At 39.3% G+C, this 22,970-nt stretch overlaps 2 protein-coding genes across 2 annotated transcripts; both read left to right on the top strand.

Moving 5' to 3' along the window:
• The first annotated feature begins 5,933 nt into the window (after window positions 1-5,933).
• LOC117350481 (olfactory receptor 4E2-like) lies at window positions 5,934-15,966 on the top strand. The gene is made up of 4 exons (XM_033924777.1): window positions 5,934-6,285; window positions 6,571-6,744; window positions 14,901-14,908; window positions 15,955-15,966. Exons 1-4 carry the CDS (start codon window positions 5,934-5,936, stop codon window positions 15,964-15,966), a joined length of 546 nt encoding a protein of 181 aa, XP_033780668.1.
• Window positions 15,967-15,971: 5 nt separating this feature from the next.
• Window positions 15,972-16,910, top strand: LOC117350480 (olfactory receptor 4E2-like). Its single transcript, XM_033924776.1, has one exon. It carries the CDS (start codon window positions 15,972-15,974, stop codon window positions 16,908-16,910), a length of 939 nt encoding a protein of 312 aa, XP_033780667.1.
• The last annotated feature ends 6,060 nt before the right edge of the window (window positions 16,911-22,970 follow it).

The following is a 22,970-nucleotide window of genomic DNA, read 5'->3' as shown; positions in this document are numbered from 1 at the left end:
GCCTCTCTCTCTCTCTCTCTCTTTATCTTTCTCTATTTCTCTTTCTCTCTCTCTTCTTTTATCTTTCTCTTTCTTTCTCTTATCCCTCCTGCTTCTCTGTCTTTTTCTGTTCCTTTCCTAAGCAGTTCCAGATACTCTGGATCCTTTTCATTAATCTAGTTCTATTCAAACGATTGTAGATACGAATATTTGATACATGATTTTTATTATGATTCTATGTGTTTGAACTGCTTTCTATTTATAATTCTTATAATATTCAATAAAATTATTGAACTGAGAGTCACAATCTGTAAATTAAATTATTATGATCTGTTAATGATAAAGAATAGAGATTGGTTTGAATGCTTTGAAGAAGAGTCCCTCTATGGTGTGTGGGAATCTTCAGCTGGTGTTCGTACCATGGAGGCTGCAACATCAATACGTCAGTTTCAGTTGCAAGGGAAAAAAGTGCTCCGGGACTTCCAGGGGGACAGACTGCCCCTCGTGACTAATACCTTGGTATTGCTGCACCAGCTACAAAGGTAGAAACACAGGCAGAGTACTCTGGTATGGATTTGAGGGACTATTAAGGAAGTTTGTGCATAGGCCGCTCTTTGGCGATTGGGTTTGCCGCACAGGCTAATGCTTTTTGTTTGCGGTTCCGACTGATACCTTATCAAATTGGGACCCCTGATGAAGGCGTATTTACCAAAACATGGACCGTGTCAGGTCCCTTGGTTTGTTTTAAGGCGGTAATGTTATCCGCACTCATTGGTTTGATACAATAAATTTAGCCTGCATCATTGTACGTCTGTCTGCAGTTTCTTCTTGTTTTGCTTAAATAATTTCTTTCTCATGAAAAAATTAAAAAAAAAGCCTGATACACTATGAATTTTGGCAACAAGAACAAAATCAGTGAGAAAAGGGGCTCACATTTATTCTTCCTGCAAGATTTATCCACATAGACACTGCAGGATCCAAAATATTTTTTCTCGTAATCTACGGGTGAATTGTGTTTATGGCAATATTGTTTAACCACCTGCGTTTGATAATCCCAAGAGCCACACATGCAGTTTCTGTTCATTACTTTGTCACTTATTGGAGAGACAAAGAAACAGAAAATAATGACGGCAGATCGAGACCATACAATGCAAACGGACCATCTATGGCATCTACTATCCCTTTCTCTCCTTTAGTGATCCTATTGTACTTGTCTGAACTTTCTTGAATTTGCAATCTTCCCCTGAGCGGCTGCTCCACGAATTCATCATCCTTGTTGTGAAGAAGTATTTCCTTAGGTTACTCCTGAATCTGCCTCCTCGTTCCAGAGCTTTCTTCCAGTTGAAAGAGACTGTGCATTTATGCTACTGAGGTATTTAAACATCTCTAGCACATCTCCCATCTCCTGCTTTTCTTGGAAAAGATACATAAGTCTGTCATACATATTTTGAGAAAGACCAGTGTCTAGTTTCATAGCCAACCTCTGGACTGACTCCATCCTTAGCTTTTTGGAGAGCTAACAAGGCAGAGATGACCTATACTCCAGAATTTCTGAATGTACTGCATATAAAAAATATACTTTGAGGTAATTTTCAGGAATACAATTTGGCGTTTGGAAACGAGCCTGATAAAAATAATCTAGTTAAGTGATAATCTCTCCAAATAATATGTAGTAAGTATCTATCCTTATTGTCATTTTCAGTCATATAACAGTTAAAATGTCATTTTTCAATTTAATTCACTTGCAGGGCAAAGGTGGTAAACAGGAAAAGAATGTCTATTCATGTAACTAACAGCAGTCCTTTCTGCCTCTTTCAATATGCTGCAAAAAAACCAGAATAAAACTGCAGGAAAATGTACAGGGTGCAGGAATTTATTAAAACAACAAAAATCTCCAGCAGTGCCTCACACAGGAGATTCCCACGCCTGTTTATTTTTGATCTTGTTTATTTCATCCAATCAGGGACCCCTGAAGAAGGAGTGTTTCTTCGAAACACGGACCATGAATATTAGGGCCAGTTCTCTGGATACCATTTAATGTAGCTTAAATATTTGTTTTAAGATTTTTGTCGTTTTAATAAATTCCTGCACCCTGTACATTTTCCTGCAGTTTTGTTCTGGGTTTTTTTTTGTTGTGTATCGGTTCTTTTTTGGTTTTCTTTCAATATACTGTACATTCATCTCCTGTTTTTTTTTTTCACTTTGGCCCAAATTCGCTAAATGATGCCATTGTCAGAGGCTGCCTTAAAAGTGACCACCAATCATATGCTATTTAGAGAATCGTACCTCTCCCAAAGATAGGCACCGGAAATTTAAGCCAGGATTTTCAAGGCACCATAGTGGTGTTCGCATTGTAGGCACTCTGAAGTTTTATTTAAGTTGCATTTCAAATGGCATTTCCCTCTCAACTTAAGCACCTAAGTTAAGGTGCCGTTTATAGAATTTTCCCCCTTTGTTTCTCTTTGTCCCACCTCACTTATCTCTTATTGTTTCTTTCCAACTGTTTGACTAATTTATCAGAAGAAAGCAATCATTTCCACACAAAGCTTGAACAGACCACCAGGTTTACTTAGGAAGAGATGGAAGGCAATTGTTAGATTGGAATTATACGAGAAGTGCTGAAAAGTTCTCAGCCCAACCAAGAAGAGAATGATATGGATGTGGTTCAATCAATGATCTGAAACATTGTCAAAACATAGAATTTTGTTTCTGCAAATTGGCACTTAATGAAATAAGATCACACTTTTTTCAGCTTCAGTGGCAAAATGACACTCAGAATTTAGGAAGTTGATTGGTTGGGCACAGAACTTTCCAGCACTTCCTTGTATGTAATAAAAGTGAGCCAAGTAAAGGACAATCAAGCCATTGTGGCATCACTGCTGAGGTTGACTCTTATTGGTGGAATGAGGCATTATGACATCACAATCTCAGCTCTGGTTACCAGAGAGTGAAATACTTCACAATGCAAGGGGGCGCTGAAAAGTTCTCAGCCCGACCAAGACGAGAATGATGTGGACATGGTTCAATCAGTGATCTGAAACAGAGAATTTCATTGGCACTTAATGGAAAAAGATCACACTTTTTTCAGCTTCAGTGGCAAAATAATGCCCAAAATTTAGGAAGTTGGATGGTTTTCAGCACACCCTCGTATTGCTAGTGCCATCTCTTCTTGATTACATAAACTATTAATTTCTCTTAATTATGTTTACACACAGACTGAGATGAAAGAAATTTCACTCCCTTCAGAAAAAAAGTAATTCTTCACTGGACGTTATGTGAGATTATAAAAAAGTTTCACTGCTGCTTCTGATCATTTAATTAAATAACTTCTAATGAGAAATGTTAAAATATGTTTTGAGTATGAGGAGAAGAAGGCCAGTGGATAGTTCACGGTGAGTAGATTTTGAGTGAGAAAAGTTTTGATCTGATACTTCGGACTGATCTCAATAGTATTAAGATATATTTTTTACACAATGATGTCTTAATTTGGCTACAAATGGGCAGGCATTTATAATCTTCAGATTACTAACTTGTTTTGAGACAAGGAGTTATATAAAGGGTTAAACAAACTTGTTTTTCTTATCAACCTATGAGACTATGTAAAGGGTTACTGAGAGGTAACTGTGGGATGACAAGATTCCATTTGGAGGCAAGATTATTTTAGGGGGTTAATGGATAAGTAATGAATAATAATAATAATAGCTTTATTTATATCCCGTCATACCTTTTCAGTTCAAGACGGTGTACAACAAGAGATGCTTTAAGGACAGCGAGGTAAGGTCAAATTAGAATTGGGGAAGGATAGAAAGACAGTTATGTGATGAGGTTGCATAGGGTAGGAGGAAGAGGTGTGTAAGATGAGGTAGGTGTCGCGCAGATTTGGAGGATCAGGTAAATTTGTCGAATAGGTGAGTTTTTAGTGATTTTCTGAAAGAGTGGTATGTTATAAAGTTCAGGATTAGGTCACTTAAGGTGTTGACCCCTGCTTGAAAGATAAAGAAGGGGATCACAAACAGATCAGAGAAGGTTATCATGCCGCTGTACCGGGCCATGGTGCGTCCTCACCTGGAGTACTGTGTCCAGCACTGGTTGCTATACATGAAGGACACGGTACTACTTGAAAGGGTCCAGAGAAGAGGGACTAAAATGGTTAAGTGGCTGGAGGAGTTGCCGTACAGTGAGAGATTGGAGAAACTGGGCCTTTTCTCCCTTGAAAAGAGGAGACTGAGAGGGGACATGATCGAAATATTCAAAATACTGAAGGGAATAGACTTAGCAGATAAAGACAGATTGTTCACCTTCTCCAAGGTAGGGAGAACGAGAGGGCGCTCTCTAACGTTGAAAGGGGATAGATTCCGTACAAACGTAAGGAAGTTTTTCTTCTCCCAGAGAGTGGTAGAAAAGTGGAACGCTCTTCCAGAGTCTGTTACAAGGGAAAACATCATCCAGGGATTCAAGACAAAGTTGGACAAATTCTTGCTAGGTGAGGCTGGACTCATTTAGAGCACAGGTCTTTGACCTGGGGGCTGCCACGTGAGCGGACTGCTGGGCACAATGGACCACCGGTCTGACCCAGCAGCGGCAATTCTTATGTTCTTAAGTAGCGTTATTTTGAGGAATCTTTTGAATTTGCATCCTTTGGGGGAAGGGAATGCGAACAGCAGTGTTCTGCGTGAGAAGCAGAGTTTGTCCTGCAGGGTGAATTGTTTCAGGAGGTAGGTGGGTGCGTTGCCGAATTCAAAAATTATTCTTGCCTCTATAGCTAGCCAGTATATGGTCAGATTTTTTCAAGCCAAAGATTAGTCGGACAGCTGTGTTCTGGATAAGTCTCAATTTCTTGATTTGTGAGATCCTAGGTAGATTATATTGCAATAGTCCAGTGTGCTTAGGACCAGAGATTGGACCAACAGTCTGAATGAAGTGAAATCAAAGAATGGTTTTAGCGTGAAGAGTTTCCACAGTAAGTGGAAGCATTTTTTTGATTAGGATGTTGGTATGGGCTTCAAGTGTCAGTTGCTGATCTAGGGTTACGCCTAGGGTTTTGATGGTTGGGTTGATTGGGAAGCTTATTCCATTTAGGTTGATAGTAAATACAGTTACGGCCTCTTTTACAAAGCCGTGCTAGCAACAGCCCTGAAGCCCTTTAAATCCCTATGGGCTTCGGAGCAGTTAGCACAGCGCAGCTGCTAGCGTGGCTTTGTAAAAAAACGCCGTTAGTTTGTTTTTTGGGGAGGCCATAAATATTTTGGTCTTTTCTGGAACACAGTCCTAAAACAGAAGAGAACAGAACAAAGAACACGAGAGACCAATGTTGTCTGGCAGCTTGAGTTGCTATTACTCTATATATTTTGTTGAGGGGATGGGATTTGATATTCTACCTTCCTTTGGTTAAGATCAAAGCCATTTACATATTAAACGCAGGTACATTTTTGTACATGGGGCAATAGAATCTCACGTGACTTATTTAGAGTCACAAGGGAACACAGTGTAAATTGAACCCAGTTCCCTAAGATTTCAGCATATTGCACTAACCGATTCCATTTCTAGGTTGCCATTACGCTGCTTCTCCACATAAGAGAGACAGTCCCTGCTCTACTCTGCTTATAGTCGAGAGAAACGCCCGTACAACAAGCAAGAGATTCTTGGAGAAAGTATTATAAAGAAGTCAAGATGTAAAAAAGTAACTTCAAAAAGGTGAGTCTTTTTGTCTGGATTTGAAAAGGACTTGAGACAGAGTGTGACACAGCAACTCAGGAAGTCCTTATAATGAATATTAATGTTCTCTAAGGACCTGTCTCATTTATGTATTCCTTCTATCGCATTTCTCTTTACCTACAGTTGATGAAGTGGAAAGAATGGCAGACAGGAATGAAACCAGAGTCACAGAATTCATCCTCCTTGGACTTTCTACCAATTCAGACTTACAAATCATAATTTTTGTGCTGTTTCTAGTGATGTATCTGCTCACTATATCTGGGAATCTTCTGATTGTGTTAACCATATATGTAGACTCTCACCTGCACTCTCCGATGTACTTCTTCCTCAGTAACTTGTCTTTCTTAGATTTAAGCCTTCCCTCGGTCATTGTCCCCAAATTTCTTGTAAACCTTCTCTTGCAGAGGAAAACCATCTCACTCAGTGATTGCATTTCTCAAGTGTTTTTCTTTCATTTTATTGAGGGCACAGAATGCCTTCACCTGACCCTGATGGCTTATGACCGATATGTTGCCATCTGCAATCCTTTGCGTTATACCATAATAATGAACAGACGAGTCTGTCAGCTGCTGGTGGTCTCTACGTGGGCAGGTGGTCTCATGCATGGCTTCGGTCAGGTATTTCCGGTAGTCCAGCTGCCCTTTTGTGGTCCTAATGAGATAGATCATTTCTTTTGTGACACCCACCCCTTATCTGCATTGGCTTGCTCTAGCACTTTCTTCAGCGAAACTGCCGATATGGTCAACAGCGGAATCTTAACCCTCATTTGTTCCTCGGTGTTATTTACATCTTACGGATACATCATCTCCAGTATCTTAAAAGTTCGTTCCGCTGAAGGAAAGATGAAAGCCTTCTCTACCTGTGCCTCTCATCTAGCTGTGGTCACTTTGTTTTTTGGGCCTCTTGTCTTCATGTACATGAGACCTCCAGTGACGTTTGCAGCTGACAAACTGCTCTCTGTTTTTTACACTATTGTGACCCCTTTATTAAACCCCTTCATTTACACTCTCAGAAATGAGGAGGTGAAAAAAGCCATGAGGAAGCTGGGAGGTAGGAAAAAGTCTTTTCTGGAGATGCAAATGAACTAAATTCCTGCTCATTTAACAAGGACACTTGTGCAAACCATCTTCGCTCACTGAATGATGTACTCTCTTTGATCTACTATTTGTAATACTAATTATTTTTCCTTGATTCATTTTTTTTCAATGGAATTTACATTGAAAGGTTTAGTATAGCTGAATAACTCATGCCGTTGTTTGCAAAACATGGGAGCTACAGAGTATCTCTTGTTTTCTTCACAAATCCATCATCGGAGAAACTCCAGTGGACTAGTGACCAGCATTCCAGTCTCACACACCTTCCTTAACTGAAGGACCATGCAGCGATTTAAGATACCATTCCCATCCTCTCAAGGAGTATGTTGGAAGAGGATGTTAAACTCTACCTTTGAGTTGCTGGGACCACATATCTGGAATAATCTTCCTGCCTATCTGCAATGATAACCCATGCACTGCCTGTTCAGGAAAAAATTCAAGACATATCTCTTCCCTCGGTAGACTCAACTCTTCCCAGCCTTCTTTATCCCACAGACTACCATCCTTAAACTCGCTTATCAACAGCACTATACCACAAATGTAACTCATCTTGCTGTAAGCTGCAATGATTCCTTGTTGAAAATTGCGGGATATAAGAAGTTGTATTGTATTGTATAAATGCTCAGTAAACCTACATTGAATTTTCTTTTTAGATTTAATGGCATTTTATTTCTAAGATATTTTGGGGTCAATATTCAAACTGTAGAAGGCAACATGGCTACCTCAGAGAGTGGTTTCTTATTGGAATAGGGAGATAGAGATTGAACTATGCTGAAAAGAGCTGAGGAGTTACGGGTTGTAGTGATGTATTTAGAATAATATTCTTTTTTGGCCTGTTGGATAGCAGTTTTGTAATGAGTGGCTTTTTCCTTAAATAGGAGAAGAAAATTATTTGAACGAGTTTTGCGCCATTTATGTTCGATGGAGCAGAGTTGTCGGTGAAGGAGGATAAGTTTGTAGTTGTACCAGGGTTTTTTTTTAGATACCCACCGATGCCTAACTTTCAGTTTCTCGACTAGAATCTAGGCCTCAATGCTAGGGCTGTATCTGGGTTCAGTGTAGCCACATCTAAGACTAGCGACCAAAGTCAGACCTGCTTTTTAGGCGGGTCTAACTGGCTGCTAGACTTAGCTGGCAGCCCAATGAATATTGGCGGTGACTAGCTATATCGTACAACATACCTGGTCACTGGCCAATCAGTGGGAGAGAGCTGGTTATCTCTCACTGAATATTGGTGGTCAGCAACTTAAAGCTATTTAACCAGCCTAGAACTGATTTTCCCCTTCCTCCTAATTTCCTTTTTCCTATATTAAGTAGAGCTACACGTATTGTATTTCTTCTTTTTTGCGTATGAGACATTTTTATTGTATACTGAACTTATTATTTTAGGAGAATATTTATTCACTTGTTCTCATTCCTTTGTTAATATTGGAAAAACCTGATAAATAAATAATTAAAAAAAACCCCGAAACAAATTTCCCCTATTGTACATCATGGCAACTATTTACAGAGGCTAACTCAGGGGTGTCAAAGTCCCTCCTCGAGGGACGCAATCTAGTCGGGTTTTCAGGATTTCTCCAATGAATATGCATGAGATCTATTTGCATGCACTGCTTTCATTGTATGCTAATAGATCTCATGCATATTTATTGAGGAAATCCTGAAAACCCGACTGGATTGCGGCCCTCGAGGAGGGACTTTGACACCCGTGGGCTAACTGCATTAGAACCACTAGGGATACAGGTAAGCCTTAGGAGGATGGGGTTGGGGGTTCACTCTAGGGGAAAAGCCTTTGTTTCTTAAAGGATGGAGGAGTATGAAGAAGATGGGATATTCTTTAAAGGTAAAAAATGATTATGCCATGCAAAGTCAGGTTGGGTTTCAAGAAAATGTTGAAAACGCAATTATTTGTAAATGCATTCTTATGATGAGATATTGCGTCATGTAATTACCTGCTAATGCTTTATCAGATAGATATTCTGGATCTTACAGCAAAGTTTTTAAAAATGTTTTGAACATGTATGTGCTGTCTAATATTTGTGACTGTTATGTAAACTGTATAGGATTTATACGGTAAATAAATATGTGGGTGCCGACAATTTTCAGCTTTTGAATGATCCTAAATTTGCCCATTTAGCCATGCAGGTGCTCACCCCCAAATCACTGGCACCAGCATGGCTCCTCCAAAAATGTCGCCCCTGATCTTCGCATTTTACGGGTGGTGAGAGGCAATATTCAGAGGCACTGCCTGGCTTAATGCCACTGAATATTATGGGGTAGGCAGCCACAGGTGATTTAAGCTGGCAGGAGCCTTTCATGTCCACTGAAATCACTTTGAGCATTGGTCAGATTGTTCCTGGGAAGGGGTCTCAAGGTGTGTCAGAGGGAGAAAGGGATTTGAACCCTAGCTTCCCTCTTTCTCAGCCCATTGCTCTAACCACCTGGATCACTAAAAGACCCTCCCAACGTCTCACCAACTGGTAAGAAATTCCTTCTTGCACTGCATAAACAGAAAGATAGAGATTATGAGGGAGGAATCACAATAAAGACATTTTACTTTTGCAAAGTAGAACTTGCTTTGCTTCAAATATTAGGAGGCATTTTATTTATTTATTTTAAACATTTCTATACCGTTTAAAAGTAAACGGTTTACATAATTTACATACATAATTTAAAACAAAAACATAATAAAATAAACATACAATCAGTCCTCAGAAATCATGACTACAAAATAATACAATAGCTTTGCATAATAAAGATCATGAATAGTTTATCAACTCCAGCAGAGAGGAAAATTATTGGCTAGAGAAAGGCATCTACAGATAACTGCGTCTTAAGTAATTTTCTAAACATGCCCCTTTCATGACAAAATTCCAGGGACAGGCAGTGAGTCATCATGAGGACCAGGCCTAATAGCAGAATCCAAAGTAAGATATATAATTTTGTGCTTAGTTTAGCTGAGAATTTACAAGGCAAAAGTAGCAATCTTTAATATGGTCTCGTGGTTCCCTCCATAATCATTGGGAGTGCAAATGACATCGCTGCCTTTCGTCGATTGAGCCAGTCACGAAGTCCGTTGAAACAACTGATACAGATGATATGTGGAGCCCAAGACTTATCCTGGTCACCCAGTGGACAGCCACAGTACAATTTGTATACCTTCTTCAGATCTACGGTAATTGGGCGACGCTGTGCTGTCATCGTGAATGAACCACAGACGTAATAGAAACTATCTGGATGATTAGTACAATGGCTTGGCATGATAAAGACTGATATTAATCACCGTCTTTAGCATTAAAAAAAACCCCCAAAGACAACTGTCGTTAACCCTCCTTATACAGTTATCCTATAAATGCATGATATATCATAGAAACATAGAAACATAGAAATAGACGGCAGATAAGGGCCCACGGCTAATCTAGTCTGCCCACCTTAATGTCCCTCCCCTACCTTTGCCCTGTGAATAGATCCCATGTGCCGATCCCATTTTGCCTTAAAATCAGGCACGCTGCTGGCCTCAATCACCTGTAGTGGAAGACTATTCCAGCGATCAACCACTCTTTCAGTGAAAAAGAATTTCCTGGTGTCACCTCGTAGTTTCCCGCCCCTGATTTTCAACGGATGCCCTCTTGTTGTCGTGGGACCCTTGAAAAAGAAGATATCTTCCTCTGCCTCGATGCGGCCCGTAAGATACTTGAACGTCTCGATCATGTCTCCCCTCTCTCTGCGCTCCTCGAGCGAGTATAGCTGTAATTTGTCAAGCCGTTTTTCATATGTCTATAATTATATATAATGAGCCTCATTACAAAAAGTGACTTGCTAGTGAAAAACTAAACAGAGATTTGAAATCAGCATGAAAAATACTACAAAACCCACCCAATATTAACTCTGATGAAAATTATGTGTTGACCTGTGTAATTAGCAGATCACTGTCCAAGGTACTGAAAAACAAAGCCAGAGAACAGGTCAGCACTCAGATCATGATATTCTTTTCCCTTAATAAGTTGAAAATGCAATGACTTGAGATATAAAGATATATTCTTTTTAATACTGAGCAGACTTATTGACATCCCAAAGTCAGTATTGCTTATGAATAGCCATATTGATTTAACAATTTGGTAGGACAGTAGTCAATATCAGAGGAATGTTAAAAAAAATTGCATGTTTTCTTCTACATAATATAACATAAAAATCCACTTGTATACTGCTATACTTTCAGTTCAAAGTGGTTTACAGAGTAAAGAAAGTTGTAAAAGCATGACAAATTATAAACTCATTTATAAAATTAATCAAATAAGTATGTCTTCAGCATCTTTCTAAAGACCTGATAAGAACCAGAATCCTGTATTAGTTTACCAAAACTCTAATGCTAGAATTCTTTGAAAAAAAACCCCAACTTGTAGACACAACCTTTTGCTGAAGGAAATGTAAATATAGTAAGCTTACACAGTGATAATTTTCTATCAATAAATTTGAAATGACAAAGTAATTTGACACAAGGCTATACAGCATTTTAAAACAGAAACATCCCATTTTTAAAGAGTATCTATCTATCTATCTATTTATCTTTCTACCTGCCTTGGTTTCAGTATGGTGATTCTCTATCCATGCTGCTTACTTTCTGGCAACCAAAGAACCCTGTTGGCTGTCTTGGACCTGTATATTTCGTGTATGGAAGCATGTAGGCTCTGACCAGCCATGATTTCCTTTAGACTCCATGATGCTCTTACCTTTATAGGGGTGCAGGAATATCACAGGTTCAATTTTGAGGGGCTATACCACTGGGAATACCACAGATATAAAAGAAACAGAGGTATTCAGAAGAGCCAATGGAAAAACAAAACAGGTTGTGATCAAAGATTTTATTCTGGTAAGGACCCAACATGGCTGGGTTTCGGTAAGGTTACCTTTATTCAAGGTGACAGAATCTCAAAGATGCACTGTACATAATCACCTATAGATTTTTAGCTACTTTGGTGGATATTCTGCTATTACTGCTATAATTGTGTTCTTGTGGATTAGTTGGGAAGTTAGCTAGACTGAACTCCCAAATTCAAGCACTTTTGGAAAGCTGCCTTTATCATCTGTGATTACCATCTCTCTCAACACTTCAAGAAGGCAAGTCTTGTCACAGTTGTTCATGCTCTTTAATGATGACTGGATTATTTCTAATGCACTCCACACTAGTTTAACTTTGATGGGTTTGGGCTTCCCCAACAGATGCTACCAGTAAAATGCATATACATACAAAAATCAGGATTTTTCAATATTGTTCAATAGTTTCACTAATCAAAAATTGATTAGATATATACCATACCATACAAAACTATTCAATTGCTAAATATATAAATGATTAAATATTTTATTATTAATCAAAACCTATTCAATATAAATACTCAAATACACAAAACATACAAACTAATAACACACAGAAGCCTCAAATTCATTCAATCATAAAACAGTCCACCATTCAATAGAAAAATACTTGAAATTCCCACGTGGTTGTCATTCAAGTCATTAAACTTGCAGTTCATTCCTATTGTAGTTCGACTTGATAGTTGCTAAAACATAACTCCCACAATCTGTTCAAATTGTGAACGAAGATGTAATTCCCCACAACTTGTTCAAATTGTGTCCAAGAGGATTGTATCCAAAATAATTGCTCAACGCGAGACCGTGTTTCGCCTCATCGGCATCCTCAGGAGCATAGAGGTTAGAGACTCCGTCTGTATACTCACCATATTACAATCTCATAGACATCTAAATGAGATAGGTGTTCCTGGTTTGGGGACTTATCTGATTTAGCTGCCTATGAGACTGTAATATGATGAGTATACAGACGGAGTCTATATCCTCTATGCTCCTGAGGACGCCGATGAGGCGAAACACGGTCTTGTGTTGAGCAATTATTTTGGATACAATCCTCTTGGACACAATTTGAACATGTTGTAGGGAATTACATCTTCGTTCACAATTTGAACTGCAAATTTAGGACTCCTTTTCAAAAGCCGCGCTAGCAGCTTTAACGCACTTACTGGAATAGCGCACGCTAGCTGGAAATCTACCGCTTGCTCCAAAGGAGGCGGTAGCGGCTAATGTGTGCGGGAATTTAGCACGTGCTATTCCACGCATTAAGGCCCTAGCACGGCTTTCTAAAAGAAGCCCTTAATGATTTGAATGATAATGACATGGGAATTTCAAGTACTTTTCTATTGAATGGTGGACTATTTTATGATTGAATGAATTTGAGGCTTCTGTGTGTTATTAGTTTGTATGTTTTGTGTATCTGAGTATTTATATTGAATAGGTTTTGATTAATAATAAAATATTTAGTAAAATACATATGAGATGGCACCTTTCTATGGACATTTTTTAAACTTCATATGCAATTTTCTTAAAGCTGATTTCATTATTTTCTCTCTCCTGTTATCCTGTCATATCTGTCTATATATACACTCTTCAAAAAAGGTGGTGAATAAAGTCCTGATAAATAAATAAATAAAGGGAACAGGTGAGATTGCAGGAATAGGATACAGCTGTGTAGGAGGACGAAGAAAAATGGATTGTAAAGCAACAGTTGGTAAATTGTAGGCCAAGACCTCAAATGGAGTCATTGTAGCGCGCGCTAAGCCCGCTAGCGCACCTTAGTAAAAGTATCTACGAATCCAAAATGTGGCCCTGAAAATGGTTTGAGTTTGAGCCCACTGCTCTAGGGTATATGGGAGCACTCAGTTAACATTACAATCATGGAGGTCGATTTTCAATTGCAAGTTCTGTGGGACTTCCAGAGGTGAGCCTGCCCCTTGTGATTGACCAAGTATGTACTCTGGCATTCCTTTGAGGGACTATTAAGTAAAATAGATTGCAGATCTCTTTTCTTCATATGATTACATTTCTTGCTCCTGAAAATTTCAACAAGAAAAAAAAGTCGGTCATAAAATGATTGTATCTAGTTTTTCATGCAAGATTGATCACAGGGACTCCAGAGGCTCCAGCCTAGTTTTGTGGGGTTTTTTTGTCACAGATATGCTAGGGAATAGTGTAAATGATGAAGTTGTTTATCCGTTAGCTTCTGTTCAGATCCTCCAAAGATTATAGTCCCCTGTGTCCCAACTATGGTTTAAGTTCATCACTTTGCTGCTTACTGGAGAAGAGCCTTCAGCATGTCGCTGTTGGCAGAGCTAGAGAGCCAGAACATCTAGTCTCAAGAATTCTTAGATTTACTGTACGTAGAAATTAAATTTTGTGGTAATTTTCAGGAATATGATTTATATTTGGAAATCAGCAAAGCAGAGATCATCAGTTCAGATGATGACCTCTCCAAATTCTGTGGTGTAAGTATGTACCTTTATTTCCATTTATTTTTATTGCTTATACACCTAAATATTTATTTTGGTTTTTGATATATAGTGAGCGAGTGTTTTCTGTCCCTGAAGATAATGTAATATGAGTTGTTATAGGAGGAAATGAAGACCACAATTGCAAGAAGCAGCATTGGGATTTGAACTTGGGTCCCCAGGTTCTCAAACAGCTGTTCTAACCGTTAGGCTCCTCTTCCACTATAAACACCATTTGATAATATACTTCATTTACAGGATAAAGCTGGGAAACACCAAAAGAATATCTGTTCAAGAAGGGGATAAAGAATATGCTATGATTTTAACTAGTATCAGGCTTTTCTGCCGGCTTTAGAATATATTCATCTGCTGTCTTGTTCACCTTGTTTCTCCTTCTCACATCTCTCGTGCTCATTGTCTTTTCAACTCTTTCTCTGCTCTGTTTCCGGTTTTTCTGCACATGTTAGAAGGCATGACTTCAGTTTCGACTCATGCCTCTTCATGTCAGTTTCTCTTTGGTCACAATTAGCAAGCACTTTCAAATATGTATCTATTTCATGACCTGTTATTCCTTCTTCTATTTGTATGTTTTGTTTTTTTTGAAAAATTCAATAAAAAAGAACAATCATTCCCAAACCAACCTTGACTAGAAAATCAAGTATGTATAGGAAGGGTGGGAAGGCCATTGTCAGACTGGAATTGTATTGCTAGGAAGGTCATTTTTTGATCACATAAATCATTAATTCAATTATTTACTCTTCCTCTCTTTTTTTAGCTGGTGATGTAAGTGCTCCAATGCTCATAGGAATTCTATGAGCGTCGGAGTATATACTGCACCGACCCATGCTAAAAACCTCTAGCGTAGCTTGATATAAGGGGCCATTTTAGGTTCAGACTAAGATAAAACAAATTTCATTCCATTTAGAAGAAAAAAAACTTATTCAGTGGAAATATTGTGAGATAAAAAGTTTCACTGATGATTATCTCCACTTAATTAAATAATAGCTTGAGAGAACTGATGAACTTGAATTTAGGAAAATGAGGTCAATGGGTATCACACAGCAGTGGCATAGAGAGGGCAGGAGGCACCATGGGCAGGGGTGCTCCCCTGCTTTTTTCACACCCCCACCCCTTTCCCACACCCATGCCATAATCAACTCCCCCTTTCTCCTGGTACCTCTTTAAATCTTCACTGGCAGGAGCAGCTTCTCCGGCCTGCTGCTCGTGTTAGTGTTGGCATTTCCTCTGACATCACTTCCTGGCCATCGTAGTCTCTCGAGACTACGACGGGAGCTCAAGGCAGCCATTTCCTATGAGCGATCTGCACGGGGCAGGAGTGTGGGAAGATTGCTCCTGCCCCGAAAACCCGCTAGACCACCAGGTAAGGCTTAAGAGGCGGGGGTGTGGAGGGGGCTTACAGGGCTTAAAATAGCCCAAAAAATTAAAATGTGTTTTTTGTTTTAAAATCGCAAATAACCGAATCCGTGGATGCTGAAACCACGGATTTGGAGTGGGAAGTGTAAGATTCTAGGAGATTGTATCATAGAGAAGTTGTTCAGGTATAAAAGTCATTCAAAAAACTTGCATTTCAAAAAGACTGAGCATTACACATCAACTCAGGAAGTCTTTTTTCTTTCTTTCTTATATACCGTTTATCATACAGGTATCTAAACAGTTTACAATAAAATGAAATATATATTAAAAAATATTTAAAAATTACAAACTTATCTAAACTAAGAAAAAGGGAATATTTTACGCATTGGCGAACATGATACATATTCTCTGAGCATGTTTCTCATTTTATCTCTTGTGTTTCTGCTTCCCAACAGCCAATAAAGTGAAAGGAATGACAGTCAGGAACGATACCAGAGTCACACAATTCATCCTTCTCGGACTTTCTAGCAATCCAGACTTGCGAATGGTATTCTTTGTTATGTTTCTGTTGATGTATCTGCTCACCATAGCTGGGAATCTGCTTATTATGATCACCATATATATAGACTCTCAGCTGCACACTCCCATGTACTTCTTCCTCAGCAACCTGTCTTTTATAGATCTGAGCTACTCCACAGTCACGGTCCCCAGAGCCCTTGTTAATTTTCTCTTGCCTAACATAGCTATCTCTTTCAGAGACTGTATAACTCAATTGTTTTTCCTGCACTTCATTGGGGGTGCCGAATGCTTTCACCTGAGCCTGATGGCTTACGATCGCTATGTTGCCATCTGCAACCCTTTGCGTTACACCACAATAATGAACAGAAGAGTATGTCTACTGCTGTTGATGTCTACTTGGGTAGGTGGTTTCATTCATGCCTTTGGTGAGGCCTTTCCAATAGCTCAGCTGTCCTTTTGTGGTCCTAATGAGATCAATCATTTCTTTTGCGATGGTAACTCTTTATCTGTGTTGTCCTGCTCTAGTACCATTAACAGTGAAATTGCTGATAGGGTTGACACTGGAATCTTAGTCATTGGTTGTTTTTTGGTGTTGCTCATATCTTATGGATACATCATCGTTGCTATCTTAAAAATTCGTTCAGCTGAGGGAAAGCAGAAAGCTTTCTCTACCTGCGCCTCCCACCTCCTGGTTGTCTCTTTGTTTTTTGGCCCCATTTTCTTTCTCTACATGAGACCCCCAGTGACATTTATAGTTGACAAACCACTCGCTATTTTTTATACCATCATAACTCCATTTTTAAATCCCTTCATTTACACTCTCAGAAACGAGAAGGCAAGAAAAGCTATGAAGAAACTGGGAGGTTGGAAATTATCTTCTCTGAACAAATAAATTGATTTCCTATACTTTTAAAGAAAGACACCATTGTGTAAACTACATGTTATCACTGATCGATGTTTGCTCCTTAATCTACTCTTTTAAATTATGAATATTTTTCCATTGATTCATTTTTAAAAATAGAATTTTTTGGCTGAAAATCTAGTAGAGGTGAATGAATTATTCTGTTCTTAAAGAAAAGTGGGAGATATGTCACATCCACCCTGGCCCAGAGTGCTAAATTTGATGATGACTTTAGAGGGGAGGATGTCTATTATTCATGTTAGAATTGGAGCATCAATGATGTCAGTGGCGGGTGTCAAACTTTGGAATGCTCTACCAGGCATACTGCGATTATGTGTTGGAAAGATAAACTTTAAGATAAACTTTAATGCTTTTTTCATGAAAATGTTGCTACTTCTGTTCTTCCTGTAAGATACAGTGCCAACGAATAGCTGGGTTTTAATTTTTGACAGTTTTATTGATGAATGTTTAATTGATACGATGTCGGTCCATTGTTTGTTTAAATCTATGCGACTAAAGGGCGATTAGTATATTATGTGCCTAACCAATATGTTAACCGCATAGTTTTATGCGGTATATAAATTTTAAAATAAATAATAAATACATTTTAAAAATGTGACGATGCTGCTCTGACGCTCATAGGAATTGTATGCGTGTTGGAGCAGTGCCAGAACATTTAGCGCTCCAGACCGCGGTAGAAGCCTCTATCACAGTTACCCCCTCTTTTATTAAGGTGCGCTATGCTTTTTAGCATGCGGTAAATATTAGCGTGTGCTAATCACGCGCTAAATGCTAATGCGTGCGTGTTATGCTATAGACGTGTTAGCGGTTAGCGCATGCTATGATTTAGCGTGTGCTAAACACGCACTAAAACGCTTAGCGCCCCTTTGTAAAAGAGGGCCTTAGTAAAGGAGGGTGGGGGTGGTAAACTTGATTGTGTTAAAATTTTTTTGAAATGTAGTAATTGTTTTGTTCTAAGACCCTTGGGGGGGGGGAGGGTGATTTTCAGCCCATGGAAGTAAATGGCTTGTGAGCTACTTTCAGTCATGGACTGACCTAAGCCCAGATATACTACATTGCTGGGGCTTGGAATGATCCTGGTATTGAATATCCTGACATGGCTACTGCCCAGTAGCTAATCGGGGCACCAGCAGATGCTCAGACTGGTGCCTGGTTAATTTAGTGCTTAACCCCCCTCTCCTCTTTTACAAAACTACAATGCTCTGCGCTGCTCCCAACACTCATAGGCCCTCTTTTACAAAGGCACGCTAAGCGTTTTAGCGCATGTTTAGTGCATGCTAAATCCATACATGCGCTAACCGCTAATGCGTCCATAGGATGACATGCACGCGTTAGCATTTAGCGCGCAATAATATTTTTCGTGCGCTAACCTTTGTAAAAGAGGGGGGATAGAGCGTCGGGAGTGGTGCAGAGCATTCAGCGCACTAGTCTGCACTAAAAACCGCTATCACGGTTTTGTAAAAGAGGGGGGAGGGGGGAATTGGGACAACTGTTTTACGTTCATACTTTATGCACCTACTCAGCAGAACGACTATTACTATTAAACGGCTACGATACCACCTTAACCTATTTGATTCCCACTACAGCTCCTTCTGACTCTGGGCAAGTCACTTCACCCTCCATTTACCCTGTGGCCCCCTTTTACTAAACCATGCTAGCATTTTTTAGCGCCAGGAGCTGCGCCAAATGCTGCGCGCTGCTCCTGATGCTCATAGTGTTCCTCTGCGCGTCTGGCGCAGCGCACAGCATTCAATGCGGCTCCCGGCGCTAAAAACCGCTAGCGCAGTTTAGTAAAAGGGGGCCTGTATATAATATGTCAACTGCTTTGATTGTAACCATAGAAACATAATATATCACCACCTTTCTTTTTTTCTCTAAATATTTTATTCAATTTTACAGAATATCCACAAGCAAGTAAACAATATTAAAACAATGGATACAAAACATTCGTAATGAGATGCTGTAAGAAGATTATTTTAACAAGCAGCAAAAATATATTAATCACAATATTTAAGTAAAGATTCCCAAATTTTGTAAAATCTGCTCAAGTTACCACGGGGTACTTTTATTAAGGCGCGTTAAATCAGTTAGCATGCCTTAAGAAAAGGACCCCACACTAAACTGCAGGTATTTTCTCAAATTTAACATATAAGCACACCACATTCCACCAATTTTTGGCAATCTAACTTAGAAGAATCTTTCCAATGGAAAAAGAACAGATTTAAGAGTTTTCACAACCACATTTTTCAGAAGTTGGGCAACATTCATATCAATAATACCAAAAATAATCAATCTATAAGATGAAGGGTGTGAGCTAGAAAGCAACTCAGAAATGGTTGACCAGACTTTATCCCAGTAGTACTCTACTTTTCACTTCACTATTACCCTCCAGGTACTTTAGTTAGATTGTGAGCCTTCGGGACAGTAAGGGAATTTTCCAAGTACCTTTCTTATTTCTAATCTTAATGTATATTTTCTGTAAACCGCTTAGAACCTAACGGATGTAGTGGTATATAAGAAACAAATTACATTACATTACATTACATATAAGGGCATGTAAAGAACACATGCTCCATAGTGCCAATCTCCAATTTGCAGGACCAACAAACATTCCTTTGTTTATCATGTTCCAGCCCAATCTCCCTTTCCGTTCCCTTTTACTCATCTTCACACACAGTTTTACCCTAACATATATACGTAGTTAGACCTGGATTCTCTAAATGGTTTTCAAGGGTTACCTTTCAGGTGAATCCTTTGAGGTGGCACCTAATGCCACTTTTGACGTTATCCATGCCTACAGTGGCATTAGGCGCTGTAGATCACCTACAAAGGCATGATTCCAGCACCAGGTTTTTGAGCACCATTAGGCGCATTGAAAATCTGTTTAAATGGCATTTTTCACTTGGATCTGACACCTAAGAAATGACGCCATTTATAGAATATGGGCCTTAGTGGATGGCCAGTTACCAGTTATATTCAGTGGCACTGGGGGGGGGGGGGGGAATTCATTAAATGGCGCTCAGGATTAGCCACTGTTATGATCCATGCTAAACTAGTAGTCTGTAGAGGATGCTCTGTCCAGAGTGTCCTTTCTAGAATACTGACATAGCATGTATCTCGTGCTTAATTTTGGGCATGAGCATTCACACTTGCCAAAAGTTGATGTAAATGCTGGTGCCCAATGAATGTCATTTGGGCACGCTAATTTGAGTATTCTATAATATCAATTCTAAATTCTCGGAGCACCCCTGACCTCCCCAAGCCACTCCCATGACCATACATTTTTTGGAGGTGCACGTCAAAGAATTTAGGTGGAACAAAAGAAGACAAAAGAGGCGATCTGTGATGCTCAATCTATTTATTCACTGTTAAGATCCAACACGTACGTGTTTCGGCTTTAAGGCCTGCCTCAGGGGTCTTGTTTCCAATGGAATACAATTTCTCACAAATGTCTCTTATCTAAAAAGATGGTAATTAAGACACTGTTAGAAGCCTGATCACTATACTGGCAACAATCTCACACATCCACTCACAGTGAAAGTGCGTGAAATTGTACTCCTTGGAAACAAGACCGCTGAGGCAGTCCTTACGGCTGAAATACATATGTGCTGGGTCTTAGCAGTGAATAAACAGATTGAGCATCGCAGGTTGCCTTTTTTGTCTTCTTATGTTCTACCTTGAGGAAGTAGAATCTCCTGTATTCTTGTGAACAATTAAGGTGCACATATTATTGAATAAGACTTAGGGTAGATCCATGTGTAACTTTTAATGATTGCCACTTAACACGAGTGATTGTTAATGCCTTATTAGTTCATTAGCTGGCATGCGGATCTGTGATCTGTACCAGATTTGTTAACCCAGCTTTGGGTGACCTATATAGAATTTGGCAGTAATTGTTTCAGAACCACTGAATATTGGCAGTTGGCTATGTCAGTAGAGTTTAACTGGGTAGGAAAACCTTTCCTGCCCGGTTACTGTAAATCCTGTTGAATATCAACCCCTTTGTACCTATTGTTTAAATAATCTTTTGCTTTTATATGTTAACTTATCCTGACAAGGACACACTCAATGTATGTTTTCTAGTATAAACATTGTATGGTCATCCTAGTATGGAAAACCAATAAGCAGATGCATCTTTAATGGCTTTTTTGGATGTGCCTTCTTGTTATGTCTTGCTCATGTTGGAAATTTTGTATCAAACAGTATTATCAGCAGATTAAGGGGTCCTTTTTACTAAGGCACCCTAACTGATTTAGTGTACACTAAATGCTAAGGTACCTATTATATTCTAATCTTTAGCACGTGATAAATCAGTTAGCACGCTTTAGTAAAAAGACCCCTAAGTGTTATATGAACCTTGTTGGGCATTAAGCTAAGGAATCCATTTGTTGGACACATAATAAAGATTTTCAACTTGCTGGGGAGTTTTGACTTTTTATTCACTATCATACAGTGATCTTTTCTGGAACCTCATTTCTGGAGCCTCATTTGCCTCCTATTTTTGGTTGTTCCTATTGTCTCCTTTGGTTGTTTCTACTGTCTCCTTGCATCTACACGATTGTCATACATTGGAAGATGATCCGGCATTTAAACTGAAGATTAGATTAGATTAACACCAACAGCAGGGTTTAGCATTTTCATTTTTTTCTTGATCACATCCACATAATCAACATTTACCCTGATTTATGTTGGGATCTATTAACCATACTATTATCAATATTGCAATGTTCTTTATAAGATGCATCAGTGGTGCAGAATGGGTAAAAGTGAATCAATTTTTCAGTTTTTCAAAAACTACAAAGACTAAAGTACACTTAATGAAGCTACATGGAAATACTTTTAAAACAAATAGGAGGAAATATTTTTTTCACTGACCAAATGGTCATATAGTCAAGTTTTAGAACTGGTTGCCAGAGGATGTTGTGACAGTGGTTAGGCTGGGTTTAAAAAAGGTTTGGATAAGTTCCCAGAGGAAAAATCTATAGTCTGCTATTGGTACTAATGACCTGGATTGGACACCATGAGAATGGGTTACTGGACCATTGATCTAACCCAGTAAGGCTATTCTTATGTTCTAGACACAATGGAAGCTCCTGCTTGGATCGTTGCTACTCTTTGGGTTTCTGCCAGATACTGGGGTCAGATTACTGAGCTAAATGGACCATTGGTCTAACCTAGTAAGACTTCTCTTGTGTTCAAATATTCTTACAAGTGTTCTCCACCCTCATTCCCACTGGCAGGGATGTGATCATTTTCAGTAGCAAGGGGCAGGCAAGTTCCCTGGGAGTCCTGCAGAACCAGTTGCCCCTCATAATTGAAATGACCATATTAATGGACCCCCAGCTCATCATCAGGAAAGTGAGTGGAGGATTTCCCTAATATCATGGTTTCAGCCATGCTAATAAAGCAGGTCCCTTGGGCATTCTGCAGATAGTTCTGCCCCTCATGATTGCAATTGACATATTAATAGACCGTCTCAATTATCAGGAAGGTGGGTAAAAGTCTTCTCTGATATCATTTGGTTGGCCCAGGTGCCTAAGGCCCCTTCAATGTTCCCCCCTTGTGTGCATAGTTCCTATGAACGTTGGGAGCAGCGCGGGGCATTCAGCGCTGCTCCCTGCGCTAATAACCGCTTTTGCGGTTTAGTAAAAGAGGGTGAGTATGAGCAAGTGGGACAAACATATGTTATTTTCTCTTCTCAGGGAGTTTATATATGATGCAAGGGTGACTGATCTGGCATCCACAGCATTCACTATCTCTTCCTCTCCCTAAGAGATCTCACGTGCCTGTGCCATGCTTTTTTGAATCCAGAGACAGGCTTTGTCTCCACCACGAGCCTATTCCATGCATCTACCACCTATCACCACCTGAAATTTCCTTTTTGTAGGTGTTGCTTATCTTGGAAACAAAGAATGCCCAGAATCCAGGCAGTTGTGGGATGGGGTCAGGAAGTAGCCATCGGTTATTTGGGTACCATTGATATTCAGTGCTGATGATCACATAGCTAAATTGACAAAGAGAACCAAACAA

The sequence above is a fragment of the Geotrypetes seraphini genome, chromosome 16, assembly GCF_902459505.1.
Source record: "Geotrypetes seraphini chromosome 16, aGeoSer1.1, whole genome shotgun sequence".
Classification (NCBI taxonomy): Eukaryota; Metazoa; Chordata; class Amphibia; order Gymnophiona; family Dermophiidae; genus Geotrypetes; species Geotrypetes seraphini.
Note: the sequence above shows the minus strand (reverse complement) of the source record. Positions and strands in the feature narration are given on the sequence as shown.

Bases quoted from the DNA above. Each gene is read 5' to 3' on its own strand.
- LOC117350481 (XM_033924777.1), top strand. From the start codon at position 5,934: ATGTATCTGCTCACTATATCTGGGAATCTTCTGATTGTGTTAACCATA. The intron at 6,286-6,570 runs GTGGTCTCATGC...CCTCTCATCTAG, and splicing joins GGTGGTCTCTACGTGGGCAG to CTGTGGTCACTTTGTTTTTT.
- LOC117350480 (XM_033924776.1), top strand. From the start codon at position 15,972: ATGACAGTCAGGAACGATACCAGAGTCACACAATTCATCCTTCTCGGA.